Source organism: Bos javanicus, chromosome 19, assembly GCF_032452875.1.
Source record: "Bos javanicus breed banteng chromosome 19, ARS-OSU_banteng_1.0, whole genome shotgun sequence".
NCBI classification, from domain to species: domain Eukaryota; kingdom Metazoa; phylum Chordata; class Mammalia; order Artiodactyla; family Bovidae; genus Bos; species Bos javanicus.
In genome coordinates this window covers 38829942-38850489 of record NC_083886.1, presented here as the reverse complement: position 1 = coordinate 38850489, position 20548 = coordinate 38829942, and the positions used below count along the sequence as shown (strand labels likewise).

The following is a 20548-nucleotide window of genomic DNA, read 5'->3' as shown; positions in this document are numbered from 1 at the left end:
GTCTCTCCCCAGTAGGGGAGCAGGGCAACCGGGGATGTATAAGAAGGGGTGGGTTCCTTGCCAGTTGCCCACCTTACAATCGAGGGGCTTAGTAAAATTTCGGCTTTGGGGTTTTCCATCTACCCCTATCACTGTTTTAGTCTGGGAGTCTAAAGGTCCTAATCGGAAAGGAAGAACAGAGAAGGCAGCCCCCGTGTCTAAAAGAAAGTTCACATCCTTACTTTCTATTTGTAGAGTCACCCAAGGGTCGAGAGGAGTGATCTGGACCTCACCATTCACGGGGGTTTCTCGAGCTGCTGGGCACCATCAGTCCCGGTCGCCCAGGACTAATACAGAGGGAGCAGGTTTAGGGGTCTCCATACGCCTTCCCTTAGGGCGATATGGGCACTCCCTTTTCCAATGCCCATCCTCTTTGCAGTAGGCACACTGGGTGTGTCTCAGCCGCGGTGGATTGTTAAGATCCTTTTTCCTTCCTTGCTCCCCCCTGGACTCTCGCTTAGTGGCAGGATGAATCAAAACCAGGATTTTAGCCTGTTGTTGGGCCAAGGCCTGGGTCTGCCTTTCTATTCTATCTTTTCGGGCTTCCTTTTGCTCCCTTTTTGCTTCGTTCTCCTGGTCCCTGTTCAAAAACACCCTATTTGCCTCCTCCACCAAATCGGAAATTTGGGTCTCTGGTCCTTTTCCTAGTTTTTGTAATTTTCTCCTTATGTCTGGGGCTGCCTGGGTTACGAAGGAATGGGCCAACAGGACTCTTCCTTCCATACTTTTTAGATCTGTCTTGGTAAAGTTTTTAAAGGCTTCTGTGAGTCTGCGCAAAAAAAAAGAGCTGGATTTTAATTTTCTTCCTGTGTAACCTCTTTTATCTTATTATAATTAACAACCTTTTGGACACCCTGGGTCATTCCCTGTAGTAGGCAAGTAATGAGGTGTCTTAAGAATTCCTTTCCTGCCCTTGTATTAGGATCCCAGTCTGGCTCTGTAGAGGGGATTGCCTCTTTGGCAGGCGCCAGACTGACATCTACCCACTTTCTTTCATCAGCCACTTTTCTAGCCTGATCTAGGATTCGATCTTTTTCCTCATCATTACAACAGCGGGTGAGGATGACCATTATATCCCTCCAGGTGAGGGAGAAGTTAAGGCTAAGACGCTCAAATTCATCCTTAAATTTTTGGGGGTTCTCGGAATATGAGCCCAGTTGTTCCTTGCATTGGGTAATGTCTTGCATAGAGAACGGAATATGAACGTGCATAGTTCCCCCCTCCCGTCTGGTACCTCTATTAGGGGGCAGATTTTGTCTGAGGATGACCTTTCCTTCTGTGGAGGACAAAGCTTACTTCCTGATCGTAAACCCATGGGGGAGGGGGCATATGGAGGCGGAGCCGAGGCGATGGTGAGTGACTTCCCTTCAGATCCCATGACTTCTGGGCCCAGCCTCCTGACTTCCGGGTCCGAGCTCATGACTCCCGGGTGTGTCTTACCCTCCTTTCCCAGTGACTTCTCTGCTGAAGCAGAGGAGGTCAAGAGAAGGTCAAGGGGATCTTCTGTATCAGACCTTGCTAAAAGGATTTTGGAAGAGCGTTTATCAAATTCCTCAAGCTTATATTTTCCCTTTTTCCTGGAATCCTGGTTCAGTTCAGTTCAGTTCAGTCACTCAGTCATGTCCGACTCTTTGCGACCCCATGAATCACAGCACGTCAGGCCTCTCTGTCCATCTCCAACTCCAGGAGTTCACTCAGACTCACGTCCATCGAGTCAGTGATGCCATCAGCCATCTCATCCTCTGTCGTCCCCTTCTCCTCCTGCCCCCAATCCCTCCCAGCATCAGAGTCTTTTCCAATGAGTCAACTCTTTGCATCAGGTGGCCAAAGTACTAGAGTTTCAGCTTTAGCATCAGTCCTTCCAAAGAAATCCCAGGGCTGATCTCCTTCAGAATGGACTGGTTGGATCTCCTTGCAGTCCAAGAGACTCTCAAGAGTCTTCTCCAACAACACAGTTCAAAAGCATCAATTCTTTGGCACTCAGCTTTCTTCACAGTCCAACTCTCACATCCATACATGACCACAGGAAAAACCATAGCCTTGACTAGACGAACCTTTGTTGGCAAAGTAATGTCTCTGCTTTTGAATATGCTATCTAGGTTGGTCATAACTTTTCTTCCAAGGAGTAAGCATCTTATAATTTCATGGCTGCAATCACCATCTGCAGTGATTTTGGAGCCCCCCAAAATAAAGTTTGTCACTGTTTCCACTGTTTCCCCATCTATTTCCCATGAAGTGATGGGACCAGATGCCATGATCTTCGTTTTCTGAATGTTGAGTTTTAAGCCAACTTTTTCACCCTCCTCCTGGTAGAGGGCCATAAAGGCCTGGACATAGGGAACCTCCTTGTATTTACCCTCGTGTTTGCAGTATAGACTGAGCTGTAAAATGGTGTTGTATCCAAGTGATCCCGACTGCGGCCATTTTTCCCCTCCTTCCAGGGAGTAAGTAGGCCAGTACTGAGTACAGTATTTGATAGGTTTTTTCTTTTTTAGCTCTTCCAGTTGGTGTCCCTCCCAGTGGGCCAAAAGACAACCCAGCGGGGTGTCTAAAGGGAAGCTAGGCTTATTTCCCATTTTAGTGACAGTATAGTTTATATCTCATTCCCAGGGGACAAGTATTGGGGTGGATGCCCCTATATCTGACTCTAGAGAGATTGTAAGCTCTCTCCTGGTCCCAAATTGCCTGATTGTATATGCGCCAAAGGAAATGTTCAGTAGTAAGCACAATCAACGGTGCTGTAGGACTGGTCCTGAAAGGTGAATTAACCCCTAATGATGTGTCTAGGGTGTTAATTTTTACCCAAGACCAGGTGCGACTATACTGAACCCTGTCAATCTCTTCCACGTGGAAGCACTCAGCCAAATGCTCAATTAAATGGCTGAATTTATAGAAACAGGGCACCCGATGGAGGGCTTCTAACGCCCTATTGTCTCCCCAAGAACACAAAGCACAATTGATGGGGAGCAGAGAGCGTAGCCTCTCAGAAAATCTCTTGCAAAGACCCAGAACTTCAGGTCCAAGTATCAGCAGACAGAGTGAATAAAAATAACTTGGGTCTTCACAGAGAGGAAAAGAGGCCAGGTTGAGAGAAGGAGTGGGAAGAGACAAAAGGTGGAAGAGTAGGGGAGAGAAAGAGGAAAAAGAAAAAAGGGGTGGCCTTACAGACGTCCCCTGCCACCTACAGATACCCAGGCGTTACAGGGCTTTTTCCTGGGCCTCCAGAGAAGGGAGGACTGGAACTTGGCCCTACCAGAAATCAGAACCAGAATTCGAGTTCTCTGCCAAGAAGAGGTGATCAGTCTCCAATCCTCAGCTCAGGCTGAGGCCCTTTGACCAGACTCCTGCGTCCAGGACCGGGGGACTAGAAAAATAGGATGGGATAGGTTGAAAGGAGGGGTGAGATAAAAGGGGGTCAACAAAATCTCTTGTCCTTACCCGGTCAGGGCACCCTGGCCAGTTGTCCGCGTCAGGAGGAGACCAGGGACAAACGAGTCCCAGTTGCAGCCGCTGGGTCAGATCCGTCGGCAGGCGAGCTGGTCCTGGAGTACCCCAAGCGGTCTGGATGTCAGCCTCAGTAAAAATGGGGGTGTCCCTTCGTGGTAGCCAGTTGTTGTAGGAAGGGGGGGACCCCTACAGGGTCCCAAAGGTGGGCTCTTGTTTAACACTCGGGAAAGAATTGTCCGAGGAGACACGTGCTGACCAAGCAAGAGATTTTATTGGAAAGGGCACCCGGGTGGAGAGCAGTAGGGTAAGGGAACCCAGGAGAACTGCTCTGCCGCATGGCTCACAATGTCGGGTTTTATGGTGATGGGATTAGTTTCCGGGTGGTCTTTGGCCAATCATTCTAATTCAGAGTCTTTCCTGGTGGTGCACGCATCACTCAGCCAAGATGGATGCTAGTGAGAGGGATTCTGGGAAGTGGACGGACACGTGGTGTCTCCTCTCGACCTTTCCCGAACTCTTCTGGTTGGTGGTGGCTTATTAGTTCCGTATTCCTTATCAGGATCTCCTGTCATAAAACAACTCATGCAAATGGTTACTATGGTGCCTGGCCAGGGTGGGTGGTTTCAATCAGTGTGCTTCCCCTAACAGTAGTAGATGCAGGTTAGGTTAGAAAACTGTAGCTTGGATATTAGGTTATGAAGGGCCTGTAATAGGCCTCCCAGTTGGCTCTAGTGGTAAAGAACCCAGCTGCTAATGCAGAAGACACAGGAGATGTGGTTCAGTCCCTGGGTTGGGAAGATCCCCTGGAGTAAGAAATGGCAATCATGCCAGTATTCTCGCCTGGAGAATCCCATGGACAGAGGAGCCTGGCGGGCTATAGTCCATGGGGTTGCAGAGTCAGACATGACTGAAGTAGCTTAGCACAAGCACTAGCATACATATATATCTATTCTTTTTCAGATTCTTTTCCACTATAGGCTATTACAAGATACTGAATATAGTTCCTTGTGCTGTAGAGTAAATCCTTGCTGTTTACCTATTTTATATATAACAGTGTTTATCTATTAATCCCAGTTCCTAATATATCTGTCCCCCTCCTTGGTAGTTATAGTCTGACCTATCTTCCAGTCTTGTCAAATTCTCTGTTAAATTCATCCACTTAAGCTTTCAGTACTGTTATTTTTTTATTTCTAAAATTCCTGTGTCTTTTTATATTCTCCAATTTTGTGTTTGGGAAGCAAAAGGCAAAGGAGAAAGGGAAGGATATGCCCAAGTGAATGCAGAGTTCCAGAGAACAGCAAAGAGATAAGAAAACCTTCTTAAGTGAACAGTGCAAAGAAATAGAGAAAAACAATAGAATGGAAAAGACTGGAGATCTCTTTGAGAAAATTGGGAGATAACAAGGGAACATTTCATGCAAAAATGGGCGCAATAAAGGACAGAAACAACAAGGACCTAACAGAAGCAGAAGCGATTAAGAAGAGGTGGTAAGGATACACAGAAGAACTATAAAGGTCTTAATGACCTGGATAATCATGATGGTCTGGTCACTCCCTAGAGCCAGACATCCTGGAGTGTGGTGTCAAGTGGGCCTTAGAGAGCATTACTATGTACAAAGCTAGTGGAGGTGATGGAATTCCAGCTGAGCTATTTCAAATCCTAAAAGATGATGCTGTGAAAGTGCTGCACTCAATATGTCAGAAAATTTGGAAAACTCAGCAGTAGCCACAGGACTGGAAAAGGTCAGTTTTCATTCCAATCCCAAAGAAAGGCAATACCAAAGAATGTTCAGACTACCACACAGTTGTACTCATTTTACATGCTAGCAAGGTAATGCTCAAAATCCTTCAAGCTAGGCTTCAGCAGTACGTGAACTGAGAACTTCCAGATGTACAAGCTGGGGTTAGAAAAGGCAAAGGAGGGACTTCCCTGGTGGTCCAGTGGGTAAGACTCTGTGCTCCCAATGCAGGATGTCATGGTTCAATCTCTGGTTAGGGAACTTGATCCCACATGCTGCAGCTAAGGCCAAGAACAGCCAAATAAATAAATAAAATAAATAAATATTGAAAAAAAAGAAAAGGCAAAGGAACCAGAGACCAAATTGCGAACATCTGTTGGATCATAGAAAAAAAGGGAATTAAAAAAAAAAAACTACTTCTGCTTTACTGACTACCCTAAATCCTTTGACTCTGTGAATCACAACAAACTGTGAAAAGTTCTTAAAGAGATGGGAATACCAGGCCACATTACCTGCCTCCTGAGAAACCTGTATGCTGGTCAAGAAGTAACAGTTAGAACCATCCATGGAACAGCAGACTGGTTCAAAATTAGGAAAGGAGTACATCAAGACTGTATATTGTCACTCTGCTTATTTAACTTATATGTAGAGTACATCATGCAAAATGCTGGGGTGGGTGAAGCACAAGCTGGAATCAAGATTGCTGGGGGAAATATCAAAACATCAGATATGCAGATGATACCACTCTAACGGCAGAAAGTGAAGAGGAACTAAAGAGCCCCTTATGAGGGTGAAAGAGAAAAGTGAAAAAGTTGGCTTAAAATTCAACATTCAGAAAACTAATATCATGGCATCTGGTCCCATCACTTCATGCAAATAGATGGGGGGAAAAATGGAAGCAGTGACAGATTTTATTTTGGGGGGCTCCAGAATCACTTCAGACTGTGACTGCAGTCATAAATCTAAAAGACACTTACTCATTGGAAGAAAAGCTGTGACCAACCTAGATAGCATTTTAAAAAGCAGAGGCATCACTTTACCGACAAAGGTCCACATAGTCAAAGCTATTGTTACTGAAATTGCAAGTCCATATGCCTGATGCGGTGAGGCCCATCAATATTCAACATTAGAGTTTGGAATAGAGAAAGGTTTATTACAGATTCATAGAAGGAGATGAATCTGTAATCTGCTCATGCCCTAAGATCCCCAAAATTACTGAAAGCTTTCAGCAAGTCCCTTTAAAAGCAAAAGGTGAGGGATGGGCGTGGTTAGTTGTTGCAGACTTCTCCGTGTCAGATCCTTTGTTCTTGAGGTCTGGTCGGAGAAGGTAATGGCAACCCACTCCAGTACTCTTGCCTGGAGAATCCCATGAACGGAGGAGCCTGGTAGGCTACAGTCCATGGTGTCTCGAAGAGTCGGACACAACTGAGCGACTTCACTTTGACTTTTCAGTTTCATGCATTGGAGAAGGAAATGGCAACCCACTCCAGTATTCTTGCCTGGAGAATCCCAGAGACAGAGGAGCCTGTTGGGCTGCCCTCTATGGGGTCGCACAGAGTCAGACACAACTGACGCAACTTAGCAGTAGCAGCAGCAGCATGGTCAGGTAACCATGTTCCTGTAAATCTCTACCAGATAAATGTTATTCTCTGTCCTGACAAGAAAGGACAAAGTCCCAAGGCACAACTTTCACCCCAAAGCCCCAGTCCTGGCTAAGAGGAGGCAGATCTCAGTTGGTAGCTCATCAGGGCCAGGTTCCCACATCCTGCCCAACTGTCATCCCTGAGGGAGCCAGGCATCCAACCCAACTGGCCCTCAGTTTGCTCAGGCCACCCAAGTGGGGAGACCAGATCTCTCAGACTGCAACTCACACAAATGGCCACTGCTATTAGGTTGCAGAGACAGAGATGGGGGAGAGGTTCACTGCTGCCTCAAGGGCTGAGCCAAGGCTAGTGGAAGGGGCCTTAGTGAGAGCTCTGGAGCCCTACAGGATGTAGTCCCCAGTCTGTTCCCTGGGCTGGCCAGCTGACCTTCTGGCCCAAGTCTGGGTAAGCTGGAGGCCCACCAGGAGAAGGTCTGAATCAGCCTCTTATATCACTCTCCACTGGATGACCACCATACCACCGCCTGTTGACTCAGTCACCTCCCTAGTGATTGACAGGTACTAGTGGGCGGGGCACACTGCAGCCCTGACCAATAGTTGAGCAAGACAACTAACGGTCACTCACTGATGGTTGGTTGCTGTGGTCAGGGCCCACTGAGGCAGGGAGCAATGGCTGAGCAAGACCTGATGCTTAGTAACAGGGGGGAGAGTAATAAGACACAGCAATGGCTACCTGCTAAGGGCTGTGCTCTTCCTGCTCTGTTACAGGAACATCAAGAGCTTCTAAAATCAGGGAGAGAAAACCCTGACATCCCTGTAGAAGAAAAGGCTAGAGCGGGGCTTCTTCGTGGGCCAGAGACTCCTGAGGGCCCCAGTGACCTCCTTAGGGAGTCTGTAAGGTCAGAACTGTTTCATGATAGTATTAAGATGCTAGTTGCCTTTTTCACTATGCTGACTTGGACACTGATGATGCAGGGGCCATGATGGAAAACTGCTGCTGGTACCTTCGCTTGAACTGGTGGGAGTTGCATTCTTCCCACCACACCCAGGGGAAACTTCAGAATATCCTTGATGAAATGGTTAAATCAATTGATTTTTAAAAAAATATCAATTTTGAACTTTCCTGGAAGTCCAGTGGTTAAGGCTTTGTAGTTCCAGTGCAAGGGGTGAGGGCTCAATCCCTGGTGGGGGAATGAAGATCCTGCATGTGGCATGAAGAAAAATAAACAATTTAAAATATGTCTTTTGATGAACAGTAAAACATTCCTACTACAGACTGAAGTGCAGTTGTTGCCTCAAGAAAAAGTGCTTGTGCAATTTTAGCAGGGAGCTGAACTGTCTTTTTTTTTTATAACCACTTTTTTAAAATTTATTTTTTAATTGAAGGATAATTGCTTTACAGAATTTTGTTGTTTTCTGCCAAATACCAATATGAATCAGCCACAGGTATACGTATGTCCCCTCCGTATTGAACCTCCCTCCCCACCCCACCCTCTAAGTTGTTACAGAGCTCCTGTTTGAGTTCTGAGTCATATAGCAAATTCCCATGGCTTATCTATTTTACATATGGTAATGTAAGTTTCCATGTTACACTCTCTATATATCTCACCCATTCCCTCCTCCTCATCCTTGCCATGTCCATAAGTTTGTTCTCTCTGTCTGTTTCTCCATTGCTGCCCTTCTAATAAATTAATCAGTACCATTTTTCTAGATTCCACATATATGCGTTAGCACACAATATTTATCTTTCTCTTTCTGACATGCTTCACTCTGTATAAATAAGCTCTAGGTTCATCCACCTCATTAGAACTGACTCTAATGCATTCCTTTTTATGGCTGAGGAATATTCCATTGCATGTATGTACCACAGCTTCTTTATCCATTCATCTGTTGATGGACATCTAGGTTGCTTCCATGTTCTAGCTATTGTAAATAACGTTGCAATGAACATTGGAGTACATTGTCTTTTTCAGTTTTGGTTTCCTCAGGGTATATACCTAGTGGTGGGATTGCTGGGTCAAGTGGTGATTTTATTCCTAGATTTTTAAAGTGATCTCCACACCGTCTTCCATAGTGGCTGCGTCAGTTTACATTCCCGCCAACAGTGCAAGAGAATTCCTTTTTCTCCACACCCTCTCCCTCATTTATTGTTTGTAGACTTTTTGATTATAACCGTTCTGACTGGTGTGAGGTGATATCTCATTGTAGTTTTGATTTGCAATTCTCTAATAATGAGCAGCGTTGAGCATCTTTTCATGTGTTTGTTAGCCATCTGTATGTCTTTGGAGAAATGTCTGTTTGGTCTTTTTCCCACTTTTTGATTGGGTTGTTTGTTTTTCTGGTATTGACTTGTATGGGCTGCTTGTATATTTTGGAAATTAATCCTTTGTCAGTTGTTTCATTTGCTGTTATTTTCTCCCATTCTGAGGGTTGTCTTCACCTTGTTTATAGTTTCCTTTGCTGTGCAAAAGCTTTTAAGTTTAATTAGGTCCCACTTGTTTATTTTGTTTTTACTTCCATTACTCTAGGAGGTGGGTCATAGAGGATCTTGCTTTGATTTATGTCATCAAGTTGAACTAGCTGCTTTTTAATTGAAATATTTTTTTGTTTAAAGAATGAATAAAAATGAAGAATAAGCTGTTTATTCAGACTTCTGTTTTTGGTAGACATCTCTTTTAAAAACTGAACCAAGTGATCTTGTCCATTTGAAGAAAACACCTGGTAGTATTTGTTACTAATCACAAAATTCAAGCTTTCCAAAAATTAGAACTTTGTAAAACTTATTTCTACTGCAATAAGTTTGAAAGTCTTATTATTTAGAGACCTTTCTGATGAGACTGGTGTCGATATTAATGAATGAATTCTCTGTATTGCATTAAAAATGCAGCATAGCTCAGTGAACCAATATTTTCCATATGAATGATCAGATCAGATCAGATCAGATCAGTCGCTCAGTCGTGTCTGACTCTTTGCAACCCCATGAATTGCAGCACGCCAGGCCTCCCTGTCCATCACCAACTCCTGGAGTTCACCCAGACTCACGTCCATCGAGTCAGTGATGCCATCCAGCCATCTCATCCTCTGTCGTCCCCTTCTCCTCCTGCCCCCAATCCCTCCAGCATCAGAGTCTTTTCCAATGAGTCAACTCTTCGCGTGAGGTGGCCAAAGTACTGGAGTTTCAGCTTTAGCATCATTCCTTCCAAAGAAATCCCAGGGCTGATCTCCTTCAGGATGGACTGGTTGGATCTCCTTGCAGTCCAAGGGACTCTCAAGAGTCTTCTCCAACAACACAGTTCAAAAGCATCAATTCTTCGGTGCTCAGCTTTCTTCACAGTCCAACTCTCACATTCATACACGACCACTGGAAAAACCATAGCCTTGACTAGACGAACCTTTGTTGGCAAAGTAATGTCTCTGCTTTTGAATATGCTATCTAGGTTGGTCATAACTTTCCTTCCAAGGAGTAAGCGTCTTTTAATTTCATGGCTGCAGTCACCATCTGCACTGATTTTGGAGCCCCCCAAAATAAAGTCTGACACTGTTTCCACTGTTTCCCCATCTATTTCCCATGAAGTGATGGGACCGGATGCCATGATCTTCGTTTTCTGAATGTTGAGCTTTAAGCCAACTTTTTCACTCTCCACTTTCACTTTCATCAAGAGGCTTTTGAGTTCCTCTTCACTTTCTGCCATAAGGGTGGTGTCATCTGCATATCTGAGGTTATTGATATTTCTCCCGGCAATCTTGATTCCAGCTTGTGTTTCTTCCAGTCCAGTGTTTCTTATGATGTACTCTGCATAGAAGTTAAATAAACAGGGTGACAATATACAGCCTTGACGTACTCCTTTTCCTATTTGGAACCAGTCTGTTGTTCCATGTCCAGTTTTAACTGTTGCTTCCTGACCTGCATACAAATTTCTCAAGAGGCAGATCAGGTGGTCTGGTGCTCCCATCTCTTTCAGAATTTTCCACAGTTTATTGTGATCCACACAGTCAAAGGCTTTGGCATAGTCAATAAAGCAGAAATAGATGTTTTTCTGGAACTTTCTTGCTTTTTCCATGATCCAGCAGATGTTGGCAATTTGATCTCTGGTTCCTCTGCTTTTTCTAAAACCAGCTTGAACATCAGGAAGTTCACGGTTCACATGTTGCTGAAGCCTGGCTTGGAGAATTTTGAGCATTACTTTACTAGCGTGTGAGATGAATGCAGTTGTGCAGTAGTTTGAGCATTCTTTGGCATTGCCTTTCTTTGGGATTGGAATGAAAACTGACCTTTTCCAGTCCTGTGGCCACTGCTGAGTTTTCCAAATTTGCTGGCATATTGAGTGCAGCACTTTCACAGCATCATATTCCAGGATTTGGAATAGCTCAACTGGAATTCCATCACCTCCACTAGCTTTGATCGTAGTGATGCTTTCCAAGGCCCACTTGACTTCACATTCTAGGATGTCTGGCTCTAGGTCAGTGATCACACCATCGTGATTATCTGGGTTGTGAAGATCTTTTTTGTACAGTTCTTCTGTGTATTCTTGCCACCTCTTCTTAATATCTTCTGCTTCTGTCAGGTCCATACCATTTCTGTCCTTTATTGAGCCCATCTTTGCATGAAATGTTCCTTTAGTATCTGATTTTCTTGAAGAGATCCCTAGTCTTTCCCATTCTGTTGTTTTCCTCTATTTCTTTGCATTGATCACTATAGAAGGCTTTCTTATCTCTTCTTGCTATTCTTTGGAACTCTGCATTCAGATGTTTATATCTTTCCTTTTCTCCTTTGCTTTTCGCTTCTCTTCTTTGCACAGCTATTTGTAAGGCCTCCCCAGACAGCCATTTTGCTTTTTTGCATTTCTTTTCCATGGGGATGGTCTTGATCCCTGTCTCCTGTACAATGTCACGAACCTCATTCCATAGTTCATCAGGCAGTCTATCTTGCGTGGTGTTATAAAATCAAGTGTAGGTAAAAGATCCATTCAAAGTCCAAATGATACCAATGAAAAAAGTTCATTGATATCGTTTCAGATTCCATGTTGCTGCTAAGCTTTACACTACTACTACTTGATTTTTGGCATGGTATCAAAGACGAATATCCACAATTGTCTTTGTTCCACTTATATATCTGTATGGGGCTGTATTTTCCTCACATGTTTCAACCAAATAATGTAACAGATAAAATGCAGAAACAATATAAGGATTCATTTTATCCATTAAGCTAAATATTACAGAGATAGGCAAAAATGTAAAATGATGCCATTTTTCTCACTATTTTTTGTTTAGAAAAATGTAATTATTTTTCATAAAAATATGTTATTTGTGTTAGCTTTTAATGGGCTTATTATGTTATTTCTAAATTAATACATACTTTTAAAAACTCCTCAAATTTAATTTCCAAAATGGTAAACATTGACAGATATAACCCACAAAAACAAAAGCTCTTTGGGAGTCCTCAGTAATTTTTAAGATTATAAAGAGGTCCACGGACTTTCCTGACAGTCCAGTGGTTAAGATTTCGCCTTTCAGTGCAGGACATGTGATCCCTGGTGGAGGCTTTAAGATCCCACATGCTTCATGGCTTAAAAACCCAAAACATTAAAGCAGAAGAAATGTTGTAACAAATTCAATAAAAGCTTTAAAAATGGTCCACATCAAAAACAATTTTTTTTTAAAGAATAGAGATCCTGAGCCCCAGAATACTCAGAACCAGTGATCTGGGCAGTCATCAAATGCCTACTAATATTCCGCCTAGCCTCTCTCATGGACGGGCGCACACCATCACCTACGAAGGGATTTTCTCAGAAATCAAACCTGGATCTGATCAAGCCTCTTGATCTAACTACAGATTTATAGAAATTTCAAGGAAAAAAGGAACATGGCCCGGGGTGGGGCGGGCGGTGGGTGCTGAAATCAGCACAGTCCAGACGTGGAAAATCCAAATTATGTAGGATAAACAACATGGTTCCTTAAACAAGTATGTTGCTAGGAGGAGATACAGAGGAATGTATATATTAAAAGGAACTGATGAAACATATCAACCAATGTATGGATCTTATTTAGATTCTGCTTTGATTCTATTTTTAATTGGAGTATAATCGATGTACACTGTTGTGTCGCTTTCTGTGTACAGCCACATGAATCAGCTCCATGTATACATATATCCCCTCCTTCTTCAGCCTGCCTCCCACCCCACCCCACCCCACTCCACCCCTCTAGGTTGTCACAGAGCACCAGGCTGAGCTCCCTGTGCTATACAGCAGCTTCCCACTAGCTATTTATTTTATGCATGGTTGTCTATATATGTCCAATGCCACTCTCTCAGTTGGTCCCACCCTCTTCTTCCACTCTGTGTCCACAAGTCTGTTTTCTATGTCTGAGTCTCTTCCTGCCCTGCAAATAAGTTCATCAGTATCATTTTTCCAGGTTCCATATATATGCCCTAATATACAATATTTGTTTTTCTCTTTCTGACTTATTTCAGTCTGTACAAAAAAATAAAAAAAGACAGAAGGGAACTCTGTGCACCTTTGATGGTAGTAAAGACTGATTGTTAGATTTTTAGCTGATAATGGTATTGGGTGTCTCTGTGTGTGTAAGAACCTTTATCTGAATCCCCCAAGCTTTAAGCAAAGAAGCAGAACTTCAATGAGAATTGCACAGCAAGAAATTTATTATGAGGAATTAATACAATTTTGGGATGAGTTTCAAAAAAAAAAAAATTAGAGAAAAGTCACCAATCATATCGTCACAGGTGAATGAGCTGGAACTGGGAAGAATTCAGAAATATCTGTTTTCTGGAGTACAGCCACAAAGAGAGTTGCTGGAGAAGTATATGAAAGGTTGCTTGTTCCTCATGGTTACCACTACTGTGAGTTCTCAGAGAAAGTTCTTATAGTGAACCTGAGGTAGTTGGTCAGCAGGGCCAGTTGTTGGGAAGGAGGGCTGGACACAGAATTGAGGGAAAGAGGACCAAGTGGCTAAAACTTGCCGCATCTGCACTGCCTCTGAATCTCATGCAAATTTCTCTGTGGCCATCCCTAACCTGGCATTACACAGGGAAGGGAATTCCAGCTTGGTTCATCTGAGTACAAAACTGCCACATTACCCTTCAAAGGTAGAATATTTACTGATGAAATGATATGATGTCAAGATTTTCTTCAAAATGATTTGAGAAGTGAGGAAATAGGTGAAGAAACAGATAAATCCATTTTGTCCAGGAGTAGAAGGTAGGTAATGGGTATAATAAAATTCATTTTATAGTTCTTTTTATTTTTTGTATGTACTTGGGATTTTTTTATATAATTAAAAAGTTTTTTTTTAAGTACCCTAATCACCCCTTGCATTTTCCCTTGGAGTATCATTAACTTTATGGGTTTTATTTTATTTAATATGTTATAGTTAATTATAGTCATTGTTCTTATTGATGTATCAACTATCTCAAATATGGCTGGTAGAAGACCCTTTAAACTGGCTCCTCTTTCATGGATATAACTGTGGTCTTCTTAGATAGCCCCCTTCCCTTCTGGCATCACAGGATATTCTAGACTTGCTTTGAATTTTCCTTACCCAAAGCCAGAATCAGCCATTTCTGCAAGGGGCTTTGCTTTTTCTTTAGAGGGGAATGCTGTATGTAAACCAAGATCCAGATGTTAGAGGTGCTCATAATTATTAGTGTGGTATCATTTCTTCCAGGTTCTTCCCTTTTTAAAAAAGTTTATTGGAGCATGGTTGATTTACTATGTGTCAGTTTCTTCCATGCAGCAATGTGATTCAGTTATACATATTTATATATATATACTTTTTCCTATTTTTTCCACTATGGTTTGTCACAAGATATGGAATATAGTTCCCAGTGCTATAGGGCAGGACCTTGCTGTTTATCCATTCTAATGGTGTATATCTGCTAATCCCAAACTCCCAGTTCTTCCCTCTCTCACCCTCTCTCCCTTGGCAACCACGTCTGCTCTCTATGCCTGTTTCTGTTTTGTAGATATGTTCATTTGTGTTGTATTTTAGATTATACATATAAGTGATATAATATGGTATGTGTCTTTCTCTTTTTGACTTCGCTTAGTATGATAATCTCTAGGTCCATCCAATTTGCTGCAAATGGCCTTATTTTCTTTTCGTGGCTGAGTAATATTCCACTGTATAAAGGTGTACCAGACCTTTATCCATTCATGGACAGTTAGGTTGCTTCCATGTCTTGGCTATTGTAAATAATGCTACTGTGAACATGGTGCATACATATTTTTGAATTATAGTTTTGTGTAGATAAATGCCCAGGAGTGGGATTGCTGGATCGTATGGTAGCGGTATTTTTAGTTTCTTTTTCTTTTTTTCCTTTTGACTGTGCTGGGTCTTTGTTGCAGCGTGTGGGCTTCCTCTAGTTGTGTCGTGCAGGCTCAGTAGTTGTGGTGCCTGGGCTGAGTTGCCCAGCACTATGTGGGATCTTAATTCCCCGACCAGGGATCAAACTGAGTCCCCTGCATTGGCTGATTCATGTTGATGTTTGGCAGAAACCAACAAAATTCTGATCACTTATCAATTATCCTTCAATTAAAAAGTAAATAAAATTTTAAAAAAGAATGGATAATTGTGTTAAATGATTTTAAAATCATCTGTCAATATAATCATATTGGGTGTTCTCCTGACCTGAATTTCCACGTGGTGAAATTTATCAATAAATTGTATAATTCTTGGAAGGCAGAGATATTGAATAATATCCTACTAACTGAGAAGGAACTTTGAAACCCAAAACAAAACAGGCAACTGCATGAAGAGCAATTCTGAAGTTTGTTGTGGGTGACTTACACATGGGCAGGAGCTGGCAGATGATCCAGAGGCATTCAAAGCGGCAGAAAAGGGTACAGAAGATTTAAAGGACCAAAGCTGAAAATAAAATCTGACTACTAGGGAGAATCACGTCCTTATCAATGGGAAATGGATGTGTTTCACTCCCTTTGTATGTGTGGTGGGGGGAGGTTCTCATGACCATTAACCATTCACATCAGCAAAAGGCATTCTTCCAGTTTTCATGTCAGATGAAGGCCAGGGGAAAACTTGATAGGAAACTCCCCTGGCTTAGGCATGTTTCTTGTGAGTAGGCTAAAGCTCAGTCTTGCAGAAAGGGGAGCAGGTAACAGTTTAAGGAGAAAACATAATATGGAATACAAGGAAAGTCATTTACCCAGAGAATTTTTTTCTCCTCATTTTGTTTTGTTTTATTCAATGACACACAGTTTCATTTCCTGCTAGCAGAAGGAAAAGAACCAAACCCTCAAAAAGACCTAACCCACATCCCTCTGTTGTTCCTGATTTGTTTCTTTCTGTTAGGTTGAAAATTGTGTAATGAACTTAATGACACTGTTATTCTTTTAAAAAAAAAAAAGAAAGAAAGAAAAGAGGTAGAATTATGGGCCTAGGATAAAGTCGGAGTGGTTCAGCCACACTATAGGATTGAGTCATCCTTGCTCTCCTAGAAGAACTTCATTAGTGATGAATCTTTCATTTAGGATACCATTATACTCTATTTGCTAATATTTGTTCAGCATACTTACAGCATTATTCTTCAGTACTTATACTTGCGTCACTGTAAAACTGGTTTTTGTAAATTGGCATGAAATTGTTTACTTATGAAATAGGGATTTCGGATTTTGTTGAGGCCTTTGACAACTTCCCTGTTTTTTTTTTTTTTTTTCACTTTAATGGATCTGTTTAGATCATCTCTTTCATCTAGGTATTCAAGATCTAGGCTTCTTCTTACCTTATTCTATCTTCTCTTCCTTCTCTCCTTTCCTCTATTCTCAGTTCAGGGGGCCAGATTTAGCTGATCTCTGCTTACCAATTCCTGGGAAAGAAATTCTGGCTGAGTGGCCCACCTCAGAGGTGTTCCCCTTTGGTCCAATCAGCCAATGGTCAGGGGAGAATCATGTGATACAACTAGCTCATAGGTGTGACCTCTGTGGGTCAGGCAGGCAAAGAGTCTTAGAGCAGGGAGGTTATTAAGTAGGCAGATATCTCAAAAGTTGTCTCCTCCGTGCTTGGATTTAATAATTATTCCATTTTAGATGTTTTCTAATTTACCACTTTCCATTGGCATTGTTATTAGGTTCTTATTTCTACTTTTCTTAGATTCATTTTGTTATCCATTTTCAAACTTATTTGATTGTTTATTAATTTTATGTCTTGTGATCAGACATTTGTATTTAAATTCAAAATTTCCACTCAGCATAATTTTAGTGCATTCCATAGTTTTGTATGTAGTATCTTCATTATCTTTATATTTTTGTTCTGATGTTGTCCTTGACTCAAATTGTTGCTTTGGAAAGCTTAAAAAAATTTTTTTTCCATGTTGTGAAAGAGGGGCTTACTATTATTATAGGTTATATTTAAATTGTTTATTTATTTCTATTTGGCTGTGCTGAGTCTTCTTCGCTTCGCGGACTTTTCTCTAGTAGCAGTGAGCAGGGGCTACCGTTCCTTGCAGTGTGTGGGCTTCTCATTGTGGTGGCTTCTCTTGTTGCAGAGCAAAGGCCCTAGGGCACGCGGGCTTCAGTAGTTGTGGCTCTTGGATTCTAGAACGCAGACTCACTAGTTGTGGTGCACGGGCTTAATTGCTCCACAGCATGTGGAATCTTCCCTGACCAGGGATCAAATCCGTGTCTCCTACATTAGCAGACAGATTCTTTACCGCTGAGCCACCAGGGAAGCCCCTATCAGTTACATTTTGATTGCACTTGTCAGTGTGTGGAGTGTATAATCTGAATGATTTCTACTTTATTATGGTTTTCTTTGTGTTCAAACAAGTGGCCAACTTTTGTAAATGTCCTAAAAGCTCTTTAACAGAATATGAGATCTAAAATTTAGCTGCAGACTTCCCTGGTGGTACAGTGGATAGGAATCTGCCTGCCAGTGCAGGGAATGTGGTTTCAACCCCTGGTCTGGGAAGATTCCACATGCCACAGAGCGACTAAGCCCGTGCACCACAACTGTTGAGTCTGTGCTGTTTAGAGTCTAGGACCCGCAACTACTGAGCCTTGGCTCTAGAGCCCATGCCCTGAAACAAGACAAGCCACCTCGATGAGAAACTCACACACTGCAATGAAGACTCGCCGCAACTAGAGAAAGCCTTCCTGCAGCAATGAAGACCTAGTGCAACCCAAAATAAACAAAATACATAGACTAAAAAAAAAATTAGTTGCTTTCTTGCTTTATATATTTCTGAGACTTGATTTGTTAGGGAATGAGATGTTAGTGTGTTAGACATGAGAATGTTAGAATCCATGACCACCTTTGGATTTGTAATCTTTCTCCTCCCATATTCTGCCATTCTTTGCTTAAATAATGCTAATATCTAGTGGCTACAGTTCATGACCATTACATGATCTACATCTGTTTTGTAGATCATGTATGTGATCACAGTAAGTGATCCTTTTGGCCCCATTTAATTTTTTTTTTTTTTTGCCTCAAATTCGACTATGTTGACATTAATACTGCAAGCCTTACTCTTCCAGTCTCCCTCCTTGGGCTTTAGGACATTCTTTTATTTGTGATCTTTCTGAGTGTCTGTTGCAACTTAATTCTTTTCTCTTTTGCTTATCAGAAATCAGTCTTGGTAAGTAGTAGAAGATATAGGTTTAATTGACCTTTTCCCTCCAATTACTGTTCCCATCTATATTATACAATCAGGTCCTTTTATGTTTCATGTAATCAAGGAAAAAAGATTTACACAGCATTTGCTCTTTTGTGTCCTAACAGCTCTAGATATCTGTGGATCCTCAAGATGTCCGTCTTATTCTTGGCCCTGGGCATTGTGTTATTTATGTTCAGAAGTGTGTACCTGTATTCAGAATTCAGCAGCTACAAAGCACCACTCCTTCAGCCTAGTCCGGCTGCCGGAATGTTGAAGCTTCTCCCTGAGGAACATATCAAGACCCTCTTTACCCACGATGGAATCTGGTGAGACAGCCAGTTATTCCCCCTTGGTCTGACCTCTCCCTCCCTCCTCCTGTGGCTGAGTGTCCTATTGTGCCCACCTTACAGCCAGTTCCCTACCTTCCTGCACCTGTGCTGATTGTGAGTGTGATTCCAAACTACAGGACCAGAAAAGATCTTGGTCTGCAGGGCACAGACTCTGTTCCCTACAACACCCAGCAAAGTCCCTTGTGATTTTGGAGGGCCTGTTTAACCCAAACTACAGGAAAGACATTGCCTTTCTGTCCCTTTGGCCTCCTCTTCAGGTGGGTGGGACTGAGATGCCACTGTGACTCTCAAGTTTAAAGAAGTTTGGAGAGGGCTTCCCTGGTGGCTTAGTGGTAAAGAATCCGCTTGCCAATGCAGGAGACAAGGGTTTGATCTCTGGTTCTAGGAAGATCCCACATACCGCTGAGCAACTAAGCCTGTGCCACAATTACTGAGCCAGTGCTCTAGAGCCTGTGAGCCACAACTAATGAGCCCATGTGCCTAGAGCCTGTGCTCTGCAACAAGAGAAGCCACCGCAATGAGAAGCCCCTGCACCGCACCTAGAGAGTACCTCCCGCTCGCCGCAACTAGAGAAAGCCCGCACAGCAATGAAGACCCAGCAACAACCAAAAATAAATACATGAAAATTATTTAAAAAAAAAAAACATAAAGAAGTTTAAGGAATTCCCTGGCAGCCCAGTGGTTAGGACTTGGAGCTTTCACTGCTGAGCCTGGGTTCAATCCCTGATCAGGGAACAATCATGTGGCTTGTGGGATCTTAAGTAGAAGTTTGGTGCAGGAAATGATTTAAGACAGGGGTGTTTTTTTTTATTACAAAATTTATTTTTTATTATTTAAAACAATTTATTGGAGTATAATGACCTACAATGATGTGTTGGTTTCAGGTGTACAGCAAAGTGATTCAGTTATACACGTACATATATTCATTCTTTTTCAGATTCTTTACCCATGTGGGTTATTACAGAATACTGTGTAGATTTCCCTATGCTATACAGTAGGTCTTTGTTGGTTATCTGTTTTATATACAGTAGTGTGTGTATGTTAATCCCAAGTTCCTATCCATCCTCCTGCCACATGTCTGCTTTGGTCACTATAAGTTGGTTTTGAGAGGGGGCCTTCTTATCCCTTCCCCTCGCTGTGTCTTTGGGAATGGCTACTGCTGGGATTCTAGAGTCTCAACCCAACCTGGATGGTGGTTGTGAGATAGGAGAGTCTCGGGGGAACGGCACGGTGGGTTAGACTTCAAGTGCCTGCTCCACCCACCAACCCACCCAGTCTGTGATCTTAGTCCTCATCTTGTTTTAGGCTCTTCCCGAAAAACCAGTGCAAATGTGAAGCCTGGATACATCAGGAAAGATATAACTTTGAAAATGCCTATGACCAGACTGACCTCCCTGCGGTGAAAATGAGGAGACAAGCTGAATTTGAACACTTTCAGAGGAGGTAATGCAGACCCTGGGGGTTCTTGGGCCCTGAGGTGGTGTGGAAGCTCTCCCTGCTCTCTCCTGAGGGTGTAGGGCCAAGGAGAGAAGAAAGGCATTCCCACTCTTGCAGGGTCCCTGGAAAGAACTCCTAAGAATAAGCCAAGTAAAGAGAACTGGGGAAATAGTCCTTCAGTGAAGGTTTATAAAACTTGGAAATTCCCTGGCAGTCTAGTGGTTAGTACTCGGCACTTTCATTGCTGGGGCCTGGGTTTGATCCTTGGCTGGGGAATGAAGAGGCTACAAGCTACGTTGTGAGGCCAATAA

At 42.6% G+C, this 20548-nt stretch overlaps 1 protein-coding gene across 5 annotated transcripts in view; it reads left to right on the top strand.

Annotated features, from left to right (window-relative positions):
- B4GALNT2 (beta-1,4-N-acetyl-galactosaminyltransferase 2 (SID blood group)) overlaps positions 1–20548 on the top strand; it is a 79006-nt gene that overhangs the window by 16471 nt on the left and 41987 nt on the right. For 2 of the 5 annotated variants that reach the window (XM_061391452.1, XM_061391451.1), the window contains exons 2-3: positions 18576–18776; positions 20106–20243. In XM_061391452.1, the coding sequence (XP_061247436.1) occupies positions 18601–18776; positions 20106–20243 (314 nt within the window). In that variant the 5' untranslated portion in view covers positions 18576–18600. Of the gene's footprint in view, positions 1–7438; positions 7727–13545; positions 14042–18575; positions 18777–20105; positions 20244–20548 lie in introns of those variants that run through there. The other 3 variants (XM_061391454.1, XM_061391450.1, XM_061391453.1) reach the window with 3 other exon arrangements.